At 39.1% G+C, this 18416-nt stretch overlaps 1 protein-coding gene across 1 annotated transcript in view; it reads left to right on the forward strand.

The window, feature by feature from the left end:
• The window catches only part of ITIH6 (inter-alpha-trypsin inhibitor heavy chain family member 6), a 166363-nt gene that overhangs the window by 137599 nt on the left and 10348 nt on the right, over positions 1–18416 (forward strand). Inside the window, 2 exon segments of the mRNA XM_049643250.1 lie at positions 16645–16816; positions 17536–18414. Coding sequence (XP_049499207.1) covers positions 16645–16816; positions 17536–18414 — 1051 coding nt within the window.

Genomic DNA, 18416 nt, shown 5'->3' on the forward strand with positions numbered 1-18416 from the left:
TGTATCCTATTCTGAATGATAGCCTTGCTGGATAGAGAATTTTTGGCTATAGATTTTTCCCATTCAGCATGTTGAATACATCATGCCACTCCTTTCCGGCTTGTCAAGTGTCTGTGAAGAGGTCTGCTGCTAGCATTATGGGCTTTCCCTTGTAATTTAGGGTTTCTTTTGTCTTGCCGTTTTTAGCATTTTTAATTTATCACTATATTTTGCAAATCTAACTACAATATGTCTTGGGGTTGGCCTTCTATTGTTGATTTAGATGGGAGTTCTCTGTCTCTTTTGGATTTGAATGTTTGTTTCCTTCCTTAGATTATGGAAGTTTTCTGTTATTATTTCCTCAAATGAACCTGTCCCTTTTTCTCTCTTTTCTTCTTTTGGGATGTCTATGATATGAATGTTCTTATGTTTGATGGAGTCACTGAGTTCCCTAAGTCTACTCTCATGATCTAAAATTTTTCTTTCTCTCTTTTGTTCAACTTCATTATTTTCCATAACTTTATCTTTTACATCACTTATTTGTTCCTCTGATTCTTCCATTTTCATGGTCATTATATCCAGTCAGTTTTGAATCTTAGTTATTTCATTTTTCATTTTGTCCTGATTTGTTTTTTTAGGTCTTTTATCTCTGTGGTAAGGGTCTCCCTGATGTCTTCCATGCTTTTTTTTCTAGTCCAGCTAGTATCCCTATGATTGTTGCTTTAAATTCTGGATCAGGTGTATTACTTATATCTGTTTTGATTAGATCTCTGACCGTGACCTTTTCTTGTTCTTCCTTTTGGGATGAATTCATCCATCTTGGCATTTTGTCTAGGCCTCTGTCTTCTCTGTGTTAGAAAAGTGCATTATGCTTCCTGTTCCTGCAAGTAATGATGTTATGACGAAGAGGTTATATAATGTCCAGGGCCTGGCACTTCAGGAAGTGTCTCTGGTGTGTGCTGCATGTACTGTGCTGCTGTGTTTTGGCTGCTCTATCCCTAAGGCCAGTGGTTTGCAGAGGTTCTCCTTGCCTGCAGTGGGGAGTGTTTGGACCTTGGCCAGGGAGTGGTGAGTTTTAACTAGGTGTGCTCTGGTTTGCTTGTTACAAGAGAGTTGATGCTATTTTCACTAGAATTAATGCTTTGCCAATCTCTATGGTCATTAGACCTTGTGTGTGGGAGGGTTTCTGCTGGTCTTCTGTGGAAGGGACCTGCTAAGCTGGTCCTTAGGCACACTTGCCTGAGAACAGCAGTAGTATCAGCAGAGCACAAGGGGGTGGGGTTTGTTATAAGCAGGAAAGGTGCCAGTGTTGGCAGTGTGCTGTTTATTTAATTTGGCTTATGCTGAGGGGCAGGGCAAGGAATTGGCACCAGCCAGCTCCTTTGTCCCCAGAAATGGAATTTCATACTTGATGCTTTCAGGAAAACACTTCCAAAGGAGTGAATACCAGCCCCCCCCCCCACCATGCTTCCCTGGCTTTTTTCAGATCTCTGTTTTCACACTGTCTGTCTCTAGGTTGTTTACCTGCCTAGAGCAGCACAGCACAGCTTGGGTTCTGTCTCAGCCATGGCTGCTGAGTTTTAAAATTCCAGCTTCAGGGACCTGGTGCTCTGGGCAAGGATCTCACCACACTGGGACTGACGCAGGTCTGACCCAGAATGGTGTCACGCCAGAACACAGGGGTATTAGTTTCAGGGCAAAACAGACTAAACAGCCTGTGCCAGGGTTTGCTGTCCTCAACAGTGACTGTGTACCTATGTGTGGGAAGTAGGGAAGTGGCACCCACCAGTTCTTTTGTCCCCAGAGAGGCAATGCCACCTCTCACAGATGCACTTCCCATCCATCTTAGGTGATTCTCAGACCATGCAGACTGGCCCTGGGGTTGCTTGCCTACATCATCTCCATGTCATCATCCTCAGGTCTCTATCCCAGCCAAACTCTGGGACTTCTAAAATTCCAGCCTTTATGCCCCACTGTTTGCAAAAACTTATGAAAATGATACCCTCTCATTTTCCCAGCCAATGGCTTTGGAGAAGTGTTCTCCTTGTGCATATCCCTGTGTACTCCACTCTCTCTTGCCTTTTATGGCAACCAGGGCACCCTTTCCTCTGCAACTCCTGTAATCCCTTTCTCCCCCAAACCACATCTTCACACTCCCTACCTTCCTCAATGTAGCCTCTTCTTCTAACTGTACAGTTTGTTATATCAGTCTTTAGGTTGATTTCTTGTGCATTCAGAATGATTTGATAGTTATCTAGCTGTGTTTGAAGGATGAGGCAATCCTAGGATCCTCTTACTATGCCACCATCTTAGCTCTCCCACCAACGTCTTATAGCTTTCAGAGAACAGGTCTTTTCCTCTTTGATTAGGTTTATTCCTAGGTATCTTATGTTTTTTTGTGCAAGTGCAAATGGGATTGATACCTTGATTTCTCTTTCTGCTGCTTCGTTATTAGTGTATAGAAAAGAAACACAGTTCTGCATATTGATTTTGTAACCTGTGACTTTACTGAATTAATGCATCAGTTTTAGCAATTTTTTGGTGAAGTCTTTCAGGTTTTTTATATTAAGTATCATATCATCTTCAAATAGTGAAAGTTTTACTTCTTCTTTGCTAATTTGGATGCTTTTAATTTCTTTTTATTGTCTAATTGCTGTGGCTAGCCTGTATTGCTATATACTATACACTGAGGACTGCTTTTGCTGAATCCCAAAGGTTTTGGACTATTGTGTTTTTATTTCATTTCTTTCCATGTATTTTTTTATTTCTTCTATTTCACAGTTGACCCATTCATTATTTAATAGCAATGTTACTTAACATTGATGCATTTGTGGAGTTTCCATATTTTTTGTGGTTGACTTTAAGTTTCATAGCATTGTGGTCACAAAATATGCATGGTATGATTTCAATCTTTTCTTAAATGTGTTTTTAAAGTTTATTTATTTTGAGAGAGAGAGAGAGAGAGAGAAAGCATGTGAGCTGGAGGGGGGAGAGAGAGAATCCAAAGCAGGCCCCGTGCTATCAGTATGGAGACTGACACAGGGCTAGATCTCATGAACTGTGAGATCATGACCTAAACTAAAGTCAAGAATTGGACACTTAGCCAACTGAATAACCCAGGTGCCTCAAACTCAGTCTTTTTGTATTTTTTGAGGCACAATTTGTGATGTAGTATGTGATCTATTCTGGAGAATATCCCATGTGCATTTGAAAAGAATGTGAATTTTGCTGTTTTATGAGAGAATTATCTCAATATATCTGTAAAGTCCATCTCTTCCAGTGTGTCATTCAAGGCCATTGTTTCCTTATTGATTTTCTGCTTAGATGATCTTTCCATTGATGTAAGTTGAGTGTTAAAGTCCCTTACTATTATTGTATTATTATCCATAAGCTCATTCATGTTTGTTATTAATTGTTTTATATTTTGAGGGCTCCTATGTTGGGTGCATAAATATTTATAATTATTAGATCTTCTTGTATTGTCCTTTTTATTATGAATGTTGCCATTCTTCATCTCTTGTTATTGTATTTGATATAAAATCTAGTTTGACATCCAGATGGCTAACAGATACATGAAAAGATGCTCAACATCATGCATCATCAGGGAAATACAAATCAAAACCACAATGAAATACCACCTCACACCTGTCAGAATGGCTGAAAGTAACAACTCAGGAAAAAACAGATATTGACAAAGATGCAGAGAAAGGGCAACCCTTTTACACTGTTGGTGGGAATGAAAACTGGTGCAGCCACTTTGAAAGACACTATGGAGTTTTTTCAAAAAATTAAAGATAGAATTAACCTATGACCCAGCTATTGCACTACTATGTATTTATCCAAAGGATACAAAAGTGCTGATTCGAAGGGGCAAATACACCCCAATGTTTATAGCAGGGCTATCAACAATAGCCAAATTACGGAAAGAGCCAAAATGTCCATCTAATGATTGATTGATGGATAAAGAAGATGTGATACACACACACACAATGGAATATTAGTGATGAAAAAGAATGAAATCTTGTCATTTGCAACAATGTGGATGGAACTAGAGTGCATTATGCTAAGTGAAATAAGTCAGTCAAAGACAAATATATGATTTCACATCTATGTGGAATTTAAGAAACACAACAGATGAACATAAGAGAAGGGAAGGAAAAATAAGATAAAAACAGAGAGGGAGGGGAGCTATAAGAGACTCAAATACAAAGAAAAAACAGAGTTGCTGGAGGGGAGGTGAGTGGGGTATGAGCTAAATGGGTATGGCCATTAATGAGGGCACTTGTTGTGATGACTTCAGCTCAGGTCATGATCTCACGGTTTGTGAGTTCCAACCCTGTGTTGTGTTCTGTGCTGACAGCTCAGAGCCTGGAGCCTGCTTCAGATTCTGTGTCCCCCTCTCTCTGCCCCTCCCTTGCTCATGCTCTGTCTCTGTCTCAAAATATATAAACATTAAACAAATTAAAAAAAAAGAATTGCTATTCTGACTTTCTTTTGGCATCCTTTTGCATGATAAATGTTTTTTTCTTCCCTTTGCTTTCTTTTTTTAAATGTTTATTTATTTTTGGAAGACTGCAATTGGGGGAGGGGCAGAGAGAGGGGGACAGAAGATCTGAAGCATGCTCTTCATTGACAGCAGTACAGCAGCAAATCCGATGTGGGTCTTGAACTCAAGAACCATAAGATCATGACCTGAGCCAAAGTCAGATGCTCAACTGACTGAGCCATTTAGGTGCCCCTCTTCACCCCCTCAGTTTCTTTTTTTTTAATGTTTTTTTAAATGTTTATTTATTATTCCACTTCTTTTAAAATTTTTTTCTTTATCACTATATTTATCAAATTTAGTTAAAATATGTCTTGTGTTGGCTCACTTTTGGTGATTTTGATGGGAGTTTTCTGGGTCTCCTGGTTCTAGATGTCTGTTTCCTTACCCATATTAGGGTAACCTTTAGCTATTATTTCTTTAAATAAATCTTCTCGCTTTTCTCTCACTTCTTCTGGGACTCTTATAATATGAATATTATTACATTTGATGGAGTAACTTAGTTCCCTAAGTCTATTCTCATGATCCAGAGATCATGTTTATTTATTTATTTTGAGAGAAAGAGAGTGGGGGGAGAGGCAGAGAGAGAGGGAGAGAGAGAATCCCAAACTGACTGTGCTGAGCCTGATGTGGGACACAAACTCACAAACCATGAGAAAGATCATGACCTGAGCTGAAATCAAGAGTAGGTCAATAAACCGACTGAGGTACCCAAGTGCCCCAATCCATAGTTATTCTTTTTCTCTTTTTTTCAGCTTTAGTATTTTCCATTATTCTATCTTATGTATCACTTATTCATTCCTGTGTTTCTTCCATCCTTGTAGTCATTGCACCACATGGTTTTGAATCTGTTATTGCATTTTTCATTTCTGACTGATTTTTTATCTCTGTGATAAGGACCTCCCTGAAGTCTTCTGTTCACTGTATGAGGAATGAAAAATGCCTTTGGTGGGTTCATTAGTAGATTGAACATGGATAATTAACAAGTCCTTAAGCTTGAGGATATGTCAACAGCAACTTCTCAAAGTGAATAGCAAAGGGAAAAAATGTAAAATAAAATAAAACAAAAAGGAATATCCAAGAACTGGGTACAATTACAAAAGTATAACATATGTGTGTAGTGGGAATAACAGGAGGAGAAGAAAGAAAGTAACAGAAAGTAAAGAAAGAAATATTTGAAGGAATAGTGGATACAAATTTTCCAAAGTAAGTTACAGCCACTAAACCACAGATCTAGGAAGGTCAGAGAACACTCTGAAGGCTAAATACCAAGAAATCTACACATAGGCATATCCTATTCAAACTGCAGAAAATCAAAGACAAAGAGAAAATTCTGAAAAAATAATGCTCATAGAAATTGGACATCTCTTAAGAAACCATACAACAAAGAGAAATTGAAGTTAAATATTTAACATGTTGAAGAAGAAAAAACTACTAGCCTAGAATTCTGTATACAGCAAAATTGTCTTTATAATGTGAAAAAGATATAAAGATCTTATTAGCCAAACAAAAATTGAGAGAATTGTTGCCAGTAAACCTACCTTGCATAGGAAAATGTTTGAAGAGGTTTTTAAGAGAGAAGGGAAATGGTATAGCTCAGATACTTGGATCTACATAAAGAAAGGAAGGGTGTCAGAGAAAGAATAAACTAAGGAAAAATAAACTCTTCTTTTTTTTTTTTAATTTTTTTTAACGTTTATTTATTTTTGAGACAGAGAGAGACAAAGCATGAACGGGGGAGGGTCAGAGAGAGGGAGACACAGAATCTGAAACAGGCTCCAGGCTCTGAGCTGTCAGCACAGAGCCCGACGCGGGGCTGGAACTCACGGACCGCGAGATCATGACCTGAGCCGAAGTCGGCCGCTTAACTGACTGAGCCACCCAGGCGCCCCAACTCTTCTTTTTTTAATTAATTGATCTAACAAAACAGTTTGCTCAAATAACAATATAAATAATGTTTTCAGTGAATATAGCTTATTGATAACTGAAATTAATGACAGCAATGTTATATGAGAGACATGAGGGATGAATTGGATATTGCTACAAGGCACTTGCACTACACATGAAGCTGTATAGTGTTTTCTGAAAATGAACTTGGATTAGTTGTAAAAGCATTTTTCAAACTCTAGAGCAACCACTAAGAAAAAAATTAAAAACATAATGTATATGCTAAGAGACAAGAGAAAATGGGATCATATAAAACACTCAATTAAAACCACAGAAGACAGACAAAGAAGAGAAAAGGAGGAGGAGGAGGAGGAGAAGGGAGAGAAGAAGAAGAAGAAGAAGAAGAAGAAGAAGAAGAAGAAGAAAGAAAAACAAGGGCAGCAATATAAAACAGTTAAAAATATGGCAAATATTAATCTAACTATAACAGTGATTAGTTTAACCATGAATGGTCTAAATAGACCAAGTAAAAGAGATTATCAGTGTTTATTGAAACAAAACAGAACATAACAAAAACAAACACAAACACACAAACCATTCCCAACTATATGTTGTCTACAAGAAGCCTGTTTAAAAAAAAAAGACACAGATGGGGAGGAGCCAAATGGCGGAACAGCATGGAACCTTTTTTTGTGTCTTGCATCCATGAAATACAGCCAGATCAACACTAAACCATCCTGCATGTATAGAAAACCGATTTGAGGATTAACACAACAATCTGCACCACCTGAACCACAGAACTCAGCAGGTATGCAGTGTGGAAAGATGAACTGGGGGAGAGAGAAGCCACGGAGGGCAGGGAGCTGTTTTTGCATGTGGAAGAGAGGACAGAGACGGGGGAAAAATACGGGAAAAGAACCTACCCCAAAAGCAGCTGGAGAGAAAGTGGAAAAGTGGAAACAGCTGCAGGGACTGAACTTAAAAGGGAGAAAGGAGAAAGGAGAGGGTTTAAATTCCATTAAGACTCTATAAACAGGGGGAGTGCAGAGTCTGAAACTCCACAGCTTGATACCTGGCGGTGCTCTGGTGGGAAGGGCAAATCCCCAGGAGCAGAGTGAAGTCCGGGGTCTTTGAGCCACACAGGGAGAGGAGGTTCCCCTGCTGGGAGTAAATCTGGTAGAGTTTGTGTGGCTCCCCCACAGGCAAAGGCCCTGGTGAGCCTGGGAGAACAACAATATTCACTTGGTGCTGGAACAAGGTCATTGGGGTGAAATCTGGTGCCAGATGCATGTTGTGATTTGCCATAATCCCTGAAATGCTGCTGCTATACAATCGCATGAACATTTTCTGGGGCAGGCTAGCACCCAGCTGCAGTCTCTGGGCATCGGCAGCAGCATGGTCCCATGAATGTTCCTGGATGCAGCCAGCACCTGGGCCATTGCTCAGTGAGATCTTCCCCCAGAGGGGCAGAATGGGTCAAAGCCGCAATCCCTCAGAAGTAAGGGGTTGGAAAACACAGCAGCATCTGAGATAAAACTCAGGAGGGAGGTGCTGCCTGGGGCTTGGTCATGGACAGTGTAAAAGCGGGGAGCGGATGGAAGCTGAAGACAAAGGACAGGTGAGCAATTGCTGACCAGGGAGAACAGAGTTCTGATACTAGAGACTGGGTAGCTGGGTGATGCCATTTTCACCACTCCCGTGCATGAGTATACATACCTACAAGGGTCAAAACAATCCAACCCAGTAAGCTAAACAGCACCATCTAGTGGAGAACAGAGCCATTAAACTAGGCCCCGCCCAACTGGGCCAACCTCCCTCTTCAGGAACACAAGTCTCTCTGCCTGCTTAGTTTACGGACTATAAAGCACTTCCTAGTTTGACTTCCAGGTGAAACAGAAGTAATTTCAATTGTATTTCAGTCATTTCACTGGTCCATATTTCAATTTTGTTTTTGTTCCTTTTTTTCTCTCTTTCTCGATTCTTTCCTTTTCTTGAATACAGAAAGAGAAAAATTCATTTTTATTTTCAGTTTTTCTTAAAATATTAAAAAATTTTTTTCTACTATATTTTTTTACTTTTGTGTAATTTTTTTCAAATTCTATTTTGTTTCCATCATTTCATTTTACTCTATTTCAGTGTATTTATTTTTTCAAATTTTCAAACGATTCCTTTTTTTTGTTCTTTCCCCTTCTTTTCTCTAATCTATCAAGCCCTTTTCAACAACCAGACCAAAACACACCTAGGATCTAGCATCATTTATTTTATTTCTGTTTTGTGTTTGTTGTTTTTATTTTTTAATTTTAATTTTTTTTAATTTTAATTAAAAAATTATTTAAAACTCATTAATTCCCTTCCTCCCTTTAAAATGACAAAATGAAGGAATTCACCCCAAAAGAACGAGCAGGAAGAAACAACACCCAGGGACTTAACTAACACAGATACATGCAAGATGCCTGAACCAGAATTTAGAATCATGATAATAAGAATACTAGCTAGAGTCAAAAATAGATTAGAATCCTTTTCTTCAGACATAAAAGAAGCAAAACTAGTCAGAATGAAATAAAAAATGCTATAACTGAGCTGTAATCTCAAATGGATGCCATGGCGGCAAGGATGGATGAGGCAGAGCAGAGAATCAGTGATTAGAGGACAAACTTATGGAGAATAATGAAGCAGAAAAAAAGAGAGAGACTAAGGCAAAAGAGCATGATTTAAGAATTAGATAACTCAGTGACTCATTAAAAAGGAACATCAGAATCATGGGGGTCCCAGAAGATGAAGAGAGAGAAAAAGGGATAGAAGGGTTATGTGAACAAATCATAGTGGAAAACTTTCCTAACCTGGGGAAAGACACAGACATCAAAATTTAGGAAGCACAGAGGACTCCCATTAGATTCAACAAAAACCGACCATCAATGAAGCATATCATAGTCAAATTCACAAAATACTCAGGCAAAGAAAGAATCATGAAAGCAGCAAGAGAAAAAAAGTCCTTAAGATACAAGGGAAGACAGCTCGGGTTTCCAACAGACCTGTCCACAGAAACTTGGCAGGCCAGAAAGGAGTGGCAGGATATATTCAATGTGCTGGATCAGAAAAATATGCAGCCAAGAATTCTTTATCCAGCAAGGCTGTCATTCAAAATAGAAGGAGAGATTAAAAGTTTCCCAGACAAACAAAAATTAAAGGAGTTTGTGACCACTAAACTAGCCATGCAAAAAATTTTAAAGGGGACTCCCTGAAGGGAGAAAAGATGAAAAAAATAAATAAAGACCAAAAGCAACAAAGACTAGAAAGGACCAGAGAATATCACAAGAAACTCCAACTCTACAAGCATTATAATGGCAATAAATTCATATCTTTCAGTACTCACTCTAAATGTCAATGGACTAAATGCTCCAATCAAAAGATGTAGGGTAACAGAATGGAGGAGAAAACAAGATCCATCTATATGCTCTTTACAGGAGACCCACTTTAGACCTAAAGACACCTTCAGATTGAAAGTAAGGGGATGGAGAACCATCTATCATGCTAATGATCAATAAAAGAAAGCAGGAGTAGCCATACTTATATCAGACAATCTAGACTTTGAAATAAAGACTATAATAAGAGATGAAGAAGGGAATTATATCACAATCAAGGGGTCTATCCACCAAAAAGACCTAACAATTGTAAACCTTTATGCTCCAAATGTGAGAGCACCCAAATATATACATCAATTAATCACAAACATAAAGAAACTGATTGATAAGAGTACCATAACAGTAGGGGACTTCAACACCCCACTTACAACAATGAACAGATCATCTAATCAGAAAATCAACAAAGAAATAATGTCTTTGACACACTGGACCAGATGGACTTAACAGATATATTCAGAACATTTCATCCTAAAGCAGCAGAACATACATTCTTCTCCAGTGCACATGGAGCATTCTCCAGAGTAGACCGCATACTGGGATGTAAATCAGCCCTCAACAAGTACAAAAAGATCGAGATCATACTGTGCCTATTTTTAGACCACAATGCTGTATGAACTCAAAATCAACCACAAGTAAAAATTTGTAAATGTAACAAATACTTGCGACTAAAGAACATTATACTAAAGAATAAATGGGCTAACCAACAAGTTAAAGAGGAAATTAAAAAGTACATGTAAGCCAATGAAAATGATAACACCACAACCCAAAGCCTCTGGGATGCAACAAGGCAGTATTAGAGGAAAGTATATAGCAATCCAGGCTTCCTAAAGAAGGAAGGAAGGTCTCAGATACACAATCGAAACTTACACCTTAAACAGCTGGAAAAAGAACAGCAAATAAAACCCCAATCCAGCAGAACACAGGAAATAATAAATTTTAGAGCAGAAATCAATGCTATTGAAACAAACAAACAAACAAAAAACCAGTAGAACAGATCAATGAAACCAGAAGCTGGTTCTTTGAAAGAATTAGCAAAATTGATAAACCACTAGGCAGTTTGATCAAAAAGAAAAAGGAAATGACCCAAATAAATAAAATCAGGAATGAAAGGGGAGAGATCACAACCAACACAGCAGAAATAAAAACAATACTAAGAGAATATTATGAGCAATTATACACCAATAAAATAGGCAATCTGGAAGAAATGGACAAATTCCTAGAAACATATACACTACCAAACTGAAATAGGAAGAAGTAGAAAATTTGAACAGATCCACAATCAGTAAATAAATCAAATTAGTAATCACAAATCTCCCCAAAAAACAAGAGTCCAGGGCCAGATGTCTTTCCAGGGGAATTCTACCAAACATTTAAGGAAAAGGTAACACCTATTTTCTTGAAGTTATTCTGAAAAATAGAAATGGAAGGAAAACTTCAAAACTCTTTCTATGAATCCAGCATTGCCTTTATTCCAAAACCAGACAAAGACCCCACTAAAAAGGAGAACTATAGACCAATTTCCCTGATGAGCATGGATGCAAAGATCCTCAATAAGATATTAGCCAACCAGATCCAACAATACATTAAAAATTTTTTTTCACCACAACCAAATGGGATTTATACCTGGGATGCAGGGCTGGTTCAATATCCACAAAAACAATCAATGTGATTCATCACATCAATAAAAGAAAGGACAAGAACCACATGATCCTCTCAATAGATGCAGAGAAGGCATTTGACAAAATACAATATCATTTCTAGATAAAAACCCTCAAGAAAGTAGGGATAGAATGATCATACCTCGATATCTAGAAGCCATATACGAAAGACCCAACACTAATATCATCCTCCATGGGGAAAAACTGAGAGCTTTCCCCGCTAAGGTCAGGAAAAAGACAGGGATGTCCACTCTCACCACTGTTATTCAACATAGTATTGGAAGTCTTAGCCTCAGCAATCAGACAACAGAAAGAAATAAAGGCATCCAAATCAGCTAAGATGAGGTCAAACTAACACTCTTCACAGATGACCTGATGCTCTATGTGGAAAATCCAAAATATTCCACCAAAAAACTGCTAGAACTGATTCATGAATTCAGCAAAGTTGCAGGATACAAAATCAGTGCACAGAAATCAGTTGACTTTCTATACACCAACAATGAAACAACAGAAAGAGAAATCAAGGAAATGATCCCATTTACAATTGCACCAAAAACCATAAAATAACTAGGAATAAATCTAACCAAAGAGGTAAAAAAATCTTTATACTGAAAGCTATAGAAAGCATATGAAAGAAATTCAAGAAGACACCAAAAAATGGAAAAATATTCCATGCTTCTGGATAGGAAGAACAAATATTATTAAAATCTCAATACTCCCCAGGGAGTCTGGGTGGCTCAGTCGGTTGAGCATCCGACTTCAGCTCAGGTCATGATCTCACAGTTTGTGGGTTTGAGCCCCGCATCAGGCTTTGTGCTGACAGCTTGCTCAGAGCCTGAAGCTTGCTTCAGATTCTGTGTCTCCTTCTCTCTCTCTGCCCCTCCTCTGCTCATGCTCTGTCTCTCTCTGTCTCTCAAAAATAAATAAATGTTAAAAAAATTTTTTAAATGTCAATACTGCCCAAATCAATCTAAATATTCAATGCAATCCATATCAAAATAACACCAGCATTCTTCATAGAACTTGAACAAACAATCCTAAAATTTGTATGGAACCAGAAAAGACCCCGAATAGCCAAAGCAATCTTGAAAAAGAAAGCCAAAGCAGGAGGTATCACATTTCGGGAATTCAAGCTGTATTACACAGCTGTAATTATGAAGACAGTATGTTACTGGCACGAAAACAGACAGTTAGATCAACGGAACAGAATAGAGAACCCAGAAATGGACCCACAAGCGTATGGGCAACTAATCTTTTACAAAGCAGGAAAGAATATCCAATGGAATAAAGACAGTCTGTTCAGCAAGTGGTGCTGGAAAAACTGGAGAGCAACATGCAGAAAAATGAACCTGGAATACTTTCTCACACCATACACAAAAATAAACTCAAAATGGAAGAAAAACCTAAATGTAAGACAGAAAGCATGCAAAAACCTCTTTGATCTTGGCCGCAGCAACTTTTTACTCAACACGTCTCCAGGGGCAAGGGAAACAACAGCAAAAATGAACTACTGGGACCTCATCAAAATAAAATGCTTCTGCACTGTGAAGAAAACAATCAGCAAAACTGAAAGGCAACCAACGGAATGGGAGAAGATATTTGCAAATGACATATCATAAAGGGTTAGTATCCAAAATCTATAAAGAACTTCTCAAACTCAACACCCAAAAAACAAATAATCCAGTGAAGAAATGGGGAAAAGACATGAATAGACACTTCTCCAAAGAAGACATCCAGATGGCCAACTGACACATGAAAAAATGCTCAACTTCACTCATCATCAGGGAAATACAAATCAAAACCACCAGGAGATATCACCTCACACCTGTCAGAATTGCTAACATTAACAACTCAGGCAAAAACAGATGTTGGCGAGGATGTGGAGAAAGAGGATCTCTTTGCACTGCTGGTGGGAATTCAAACTGGTGCAGCCACTCTGGAAATCAGTATGGAGGTTCCTCAAAAAATTAAAAATAGAACTACCCTACGACTCAGTAATTGCACTACTAGGTATACAAGGGATACAGGTATGCTCTTTCCAAGGGGCACATGCACCCCAATGTTTATAGTAGCACTATGAATAATAGCCAAATTATGGAAAGAGCCCAAATTTCCATTGATGGATGAATGGATAAAGAAGATGTGGTTTATATATACAATGGAGTATTACTTGGCAATCAAAAAGAATGAAATCTTGCCATTTGCAAGTACGTGGATGGGACTAGAGGGTATTATGCTAAGCAAAATTAGTCAGTCAGCAAAAGACAAATATCATATGACTTCACTCATATGAGTACCTTGAGACACAGAACAGATGAACACAAGGGAAGGGAAGGAAAAATGATATAAAAACATGGAGGGGGATGAAACCTAAGTGACTCTTAAATATGGAGAACAAACAGAGGGTTACTGGAGGGGTTGTGGGAAGGGGGATGGGCTAAGTGGGTAAAGGGCATTAAGGAATCTATCCCTGAAATCATTTTTGCAGTATATGCTAACTAACTTGGATGTAAATTTAAAAATAAAATAAAAATAAAGAAAATTAAAAAATAAAAGTAACAACACACATAGATTAAAGGTAACGGTATGGAGAAAAGATATACTATGCTAATACTAATCATAAGAAATCTTGAGCAGCTATACTAATTTCAGACAAAATAGACTTTAGAACAAGTAAATTATCAGGGATAACGAGATGCCTTGTATGAGAACAAAAAGCAAATTTCTCTGACAGATAACACACTTATTTCTCTATGTCTTGGTAAGTATTCCATAATCTGCATGGAGGACAAGATCTATCCTACTGTAAAGTGTTTCAAGGAAGCAAAAATACTTCTTGTGGCCTTTCAAAAATACTTTCTGTGGTCTCTTCTTCTCCATGAAGTGGAATGAAGAGAAACATCACCCATTTTGTGTAAGTTGGAGATGCTGGCAACAGGGAAGACCAGATCAACAAGGCTTATTAGAAGGAAGGTATCTACCATCATTATTTTTATAATTTGGTCAGTTAATAAACAATGACTGCTTTTAAACTGAAAAAAAACTTTTATAATTATAATTATACAATGACTCTCAAAGAGGGCATGACAATCTTTAGTGTGTAATGCACATAACAATAGGACATCAAAAAAACATGAGGAAAAAACTTATAGAACTGCAAAAGAAATAGTTGAAACCACTATTATAGTTAGAGACTTCAGCTCCCCTTTATCATAAATGGACAGATCCACCGGGCAGAAAATCAGTAAGGACATACTAAAGAGTACCCTCAATCAAATTGGGTCTAATTGACATCTACACAATACTTCATCCCAAAACAGTACAATTCACATCCATCTCAACCTCACATGGAACATTTGCCAAGATAGACTGCATTGTGGGCCATAAAACACACCTTAACAAATTTAAAAGAGTATATAAATCATACAATATATGCCCTCAGATCAAATGGAATTAAATGGATTCTCAGGAAAGGTCATCGTCCTCTATGTCTCAGTCCTCTGAATGAAAATAAGAATATGGTGCTGAGCTCTCTATTCCAGAATGTGTGACCTATACCCCGAGCTCATCCTGTGGGAAGAAAGACTCTGATCCACTTAAAAGCATCCAAGGCATCTTATATGAGTTTAAGATGTAGAGAAAGGTATGTCACAAATGGTATTTCCTGTGGTCTCTGAAATCCATAACTATATAAAATTTGAAGGCATAATATTTAACACCTCCAAAATATGGGTTTGAATCCCTGGTTCATCAGTGACTAACTGTGCAACCTTAAGCAAGTCACTCTACCTCTCTGAGCTTCAGTGTTGTCAATTATAAAATGCATATAATATCAGTACCTTTTTCATTGTGTTGCTATGAGGATTAAATAAACTGATGCATCTAAGTATTTAGCACAGTGCCTGGAACATAACAAGTGCCCTATAATGGTACCTAATATTAGTACCTACATTTCCTATTTCATGAACCTCCTATGTGCCTGGTCCTATGCTAGGTATTGTCATGGAGAAGGAGCCAAAAGAAGAAGCATTATAAGCTCTGTTTTCAGAGGGCTTAATACCTGTATGGAAGATGAAAATATTCTATATACGACAGTCAGCACACAATCTGGGACAGGGAATATCTGGGACTAGGGGCATGGGTCAGAGTAAGCAATCAAGGAAGGGCTGCCCAGAGGGGCAACTGAAGGAACAGTGAAGATATGAATAAGTAAAGGGGAAGTGGGAAGGTCTGTTATCTAAAGGGCACAACAAGAGCAAAGTTGTGGAGAAAAAAAATGGAATCTGAATTATCTGGAGGATAATGATAAGATCAGCCTGGAAGAAATGGAGGATGAGGTAAAAGAACAGATTACATAGGGCAAAACCAAAGCATGCAAAGTCACTGAAAGGAAGTGATAAAGACCTAGAATCATAAAGCTCCTAAGCTTTACGGTCCTGGAATCACTGAATCTTGGGTCATGGGATCCAGGAACCATAGAATACACAGGATCCTAGCACCCTGAAAGCATACAGTTTGAACCTTCTAGGCCACCACTGTCTACTAGAACTATCTTGATGATGGAAGTGTTCTAAAATTCTGAGGTGTCCAATACAATAGCGACTGCCCTCATGTGGTTATTGAACACTTGAAATGTGGCTACTGCAAATAAAGAAACAAAATTTAACTTTTTAAATTTTAACTAACTTACACTTATTTTTTTTAAGTTTATTTATTTTGAGATAGAGAGAGAGAGACTGTAGGCAGGGGAGAGGCAGAGAGAGAGGGAGAGAGAGAACCTTAAGCAGGCTCTGTGCTGTCAGTGTGCAGGCCAATGCAGGGCTCAATCCCACAAACTGTGAGATCATGACCTGAGGGGAAATCAAGAGTCAGATGCTTAACTGACTGAGCCACCCAGGTTCCCCTTAACTAACTTACATTTAAATAGCTACCTGTGGCTAGCAGTTACCATTGGACAATGCAGTTTTAGGCTTGAACCACAGGGTCTACTATAGAATTTTGACCTGAGAATTTTAGACGTACAGAGTGCTGGAGTCAGAGAGTCTTAAGACTATACAACACTTAGATCTTAGTACCTTGTATAGAAATAACCTTTCAGACTTGAGCAAGACCTCAAGCCTTGATCCATCTCCTTCACTTTATCCATATCCCACAGTCTAAAAAGGCCACGAATAGGATCCTTGGTGGCCTGCAAGCCAATGACTACTTCAGCATCACCATCTTTTCTGAAATGGTTAGTTTCTGCAAATCTGGAGGCTCCATCCAGGCCACCATCCAGAATGTTCACAGTGCCAAGGACTAACTGAATCACATGGAAGGTGATGGTTGTGTTAAACTTACCCACTCAAATGGAGGGGTTGTGGTAATGTGGGGAATTCTTGAAATGCTTCCTTCATTCCCTCATCCATCTCACCTCTCACAATACCTGAAATATCACTATTATATTTTATACAAATATGTTCCTTCATCCTTCTGTGTTCCTTTTCCTAGTATAAAGAGCAAGGCTCTATATATTTTAGGGCACATTCCTCTTTGGCCCTGAGTTTCTTCCTCTTTAAAGCACATACTCAGAAGAATTTGCCAACACTTTTATAAATCAATAGTCTACATATTCATTTCAAAGCATTTGGTCAAGCTGCTTCCCTGATTCTTGCTTTTGATCAATCATCTCTCAGAAAATTACTGAAGTCTCCCCCGCCTACCCCTCTTGTCAACTCAGCCCTTTCTTCCTTTCTTCCCCTGTAGCATAGAGGTGGGGTTGCTCTTCTTGGGGAGCTTCCAGTCTAACTAGAGAATTATATACCTCCACAGGAAATAGGCAAATCATAATCTGAGACAAAGAGCGATAAAAGCCAAGGACATGTGGGCCCCACTGCCATATCTCAGGGAGACTGAGAGAAGATAGGGAAGGATAGCAACAGAAACAGTCTGAGAAAAAAATGAGGAGAAATGACTGAGCCTGAGAAGTTAGTGAGGTGCCCAGTGTGTTTGCAATGGGGATAAAAATAACTAGAAAAGATGGTATCACAGTCTGCTTCCCAACGAGGGACCAACATCAGTGCAGCTCTGCTGGAAGTTGCTTCAGTGCTAAACCATAGCAACAAAGAGGCTTGGTGGGGCCCCAATGTGGGGAGAAATCTCTCTCATCGTCTTCCTGATAGATGAGGAGCCAATGTGATGAACCCCAGTGTGATCCTTTCCAACATCTGTCAGGCGCCGGGCTACAGGATGTCCCTTTTCAGTTTGGCCTTTGAGGATAAGGTTGACTTCCCCCTGCTGTGTTACCTATCCCTGGAGAATTGGGGAGCAGCTCAGTGCATATACAAGAACACTGATGCAGCCTTACAGCTGGAGGGCCTCTATGAGGAGATCTCCATGCCTTTTCTGGTAGACATGCATCTGGACTACCTGGAAAGCTTCGTTGAGGCCTCCCCTTGGGTCCTTTTCCCCAATTACTTTGGTGGCTCAGGGTTGGTGGTGGCAGGACAGATTCAAGCAGGCAAGTGGTAACTGGGCATCCATCTGGCAGCCCGTGGCCTCAAGAGTTAGCTTCTTATGGCCTGCCACAGTGAGGTGGCCACCAACAGCAGCAAGAAGAAATTTGGTTTCTCAGAGGAGCCAGTCTACAATGTAGCCCACTTCACCTGCGGTCTCTCGGCCAACCTCACCATTGGAGAGTTGCTGGAGGCATACTTCCAAGCCCATGACACCTGCACTCACCACCTTCTGGGAGCCAAAGTCCTCAATCTGTCCCTTGAATACAACTTTGTTACTCTTCTGGTTTCACTGGTCATGGTGTAGTCCAAGGAGGCAAATGAGAAGGCCAGGATACAGACTTGCACCACAGCTGGACCAGGAACCATTATGCCCTCATCCACCAGCAGGTATGGCCTAGGGACAGGCATAGCCCAGCCAGCCTTGCACCCA

Source organism: Panthera uncia, chromosome X (assembly GCF_023721935.1).
Source record: "Panthera uncia isolate 11264 chromosome X, Puncia_PCG_1.0, whole genome shotgun sequence".
NCBI lineage: Eukaryota > Metazoa > Chordata > Mammalia > Carnivora > Felidae > Panthera > Panthera uncia.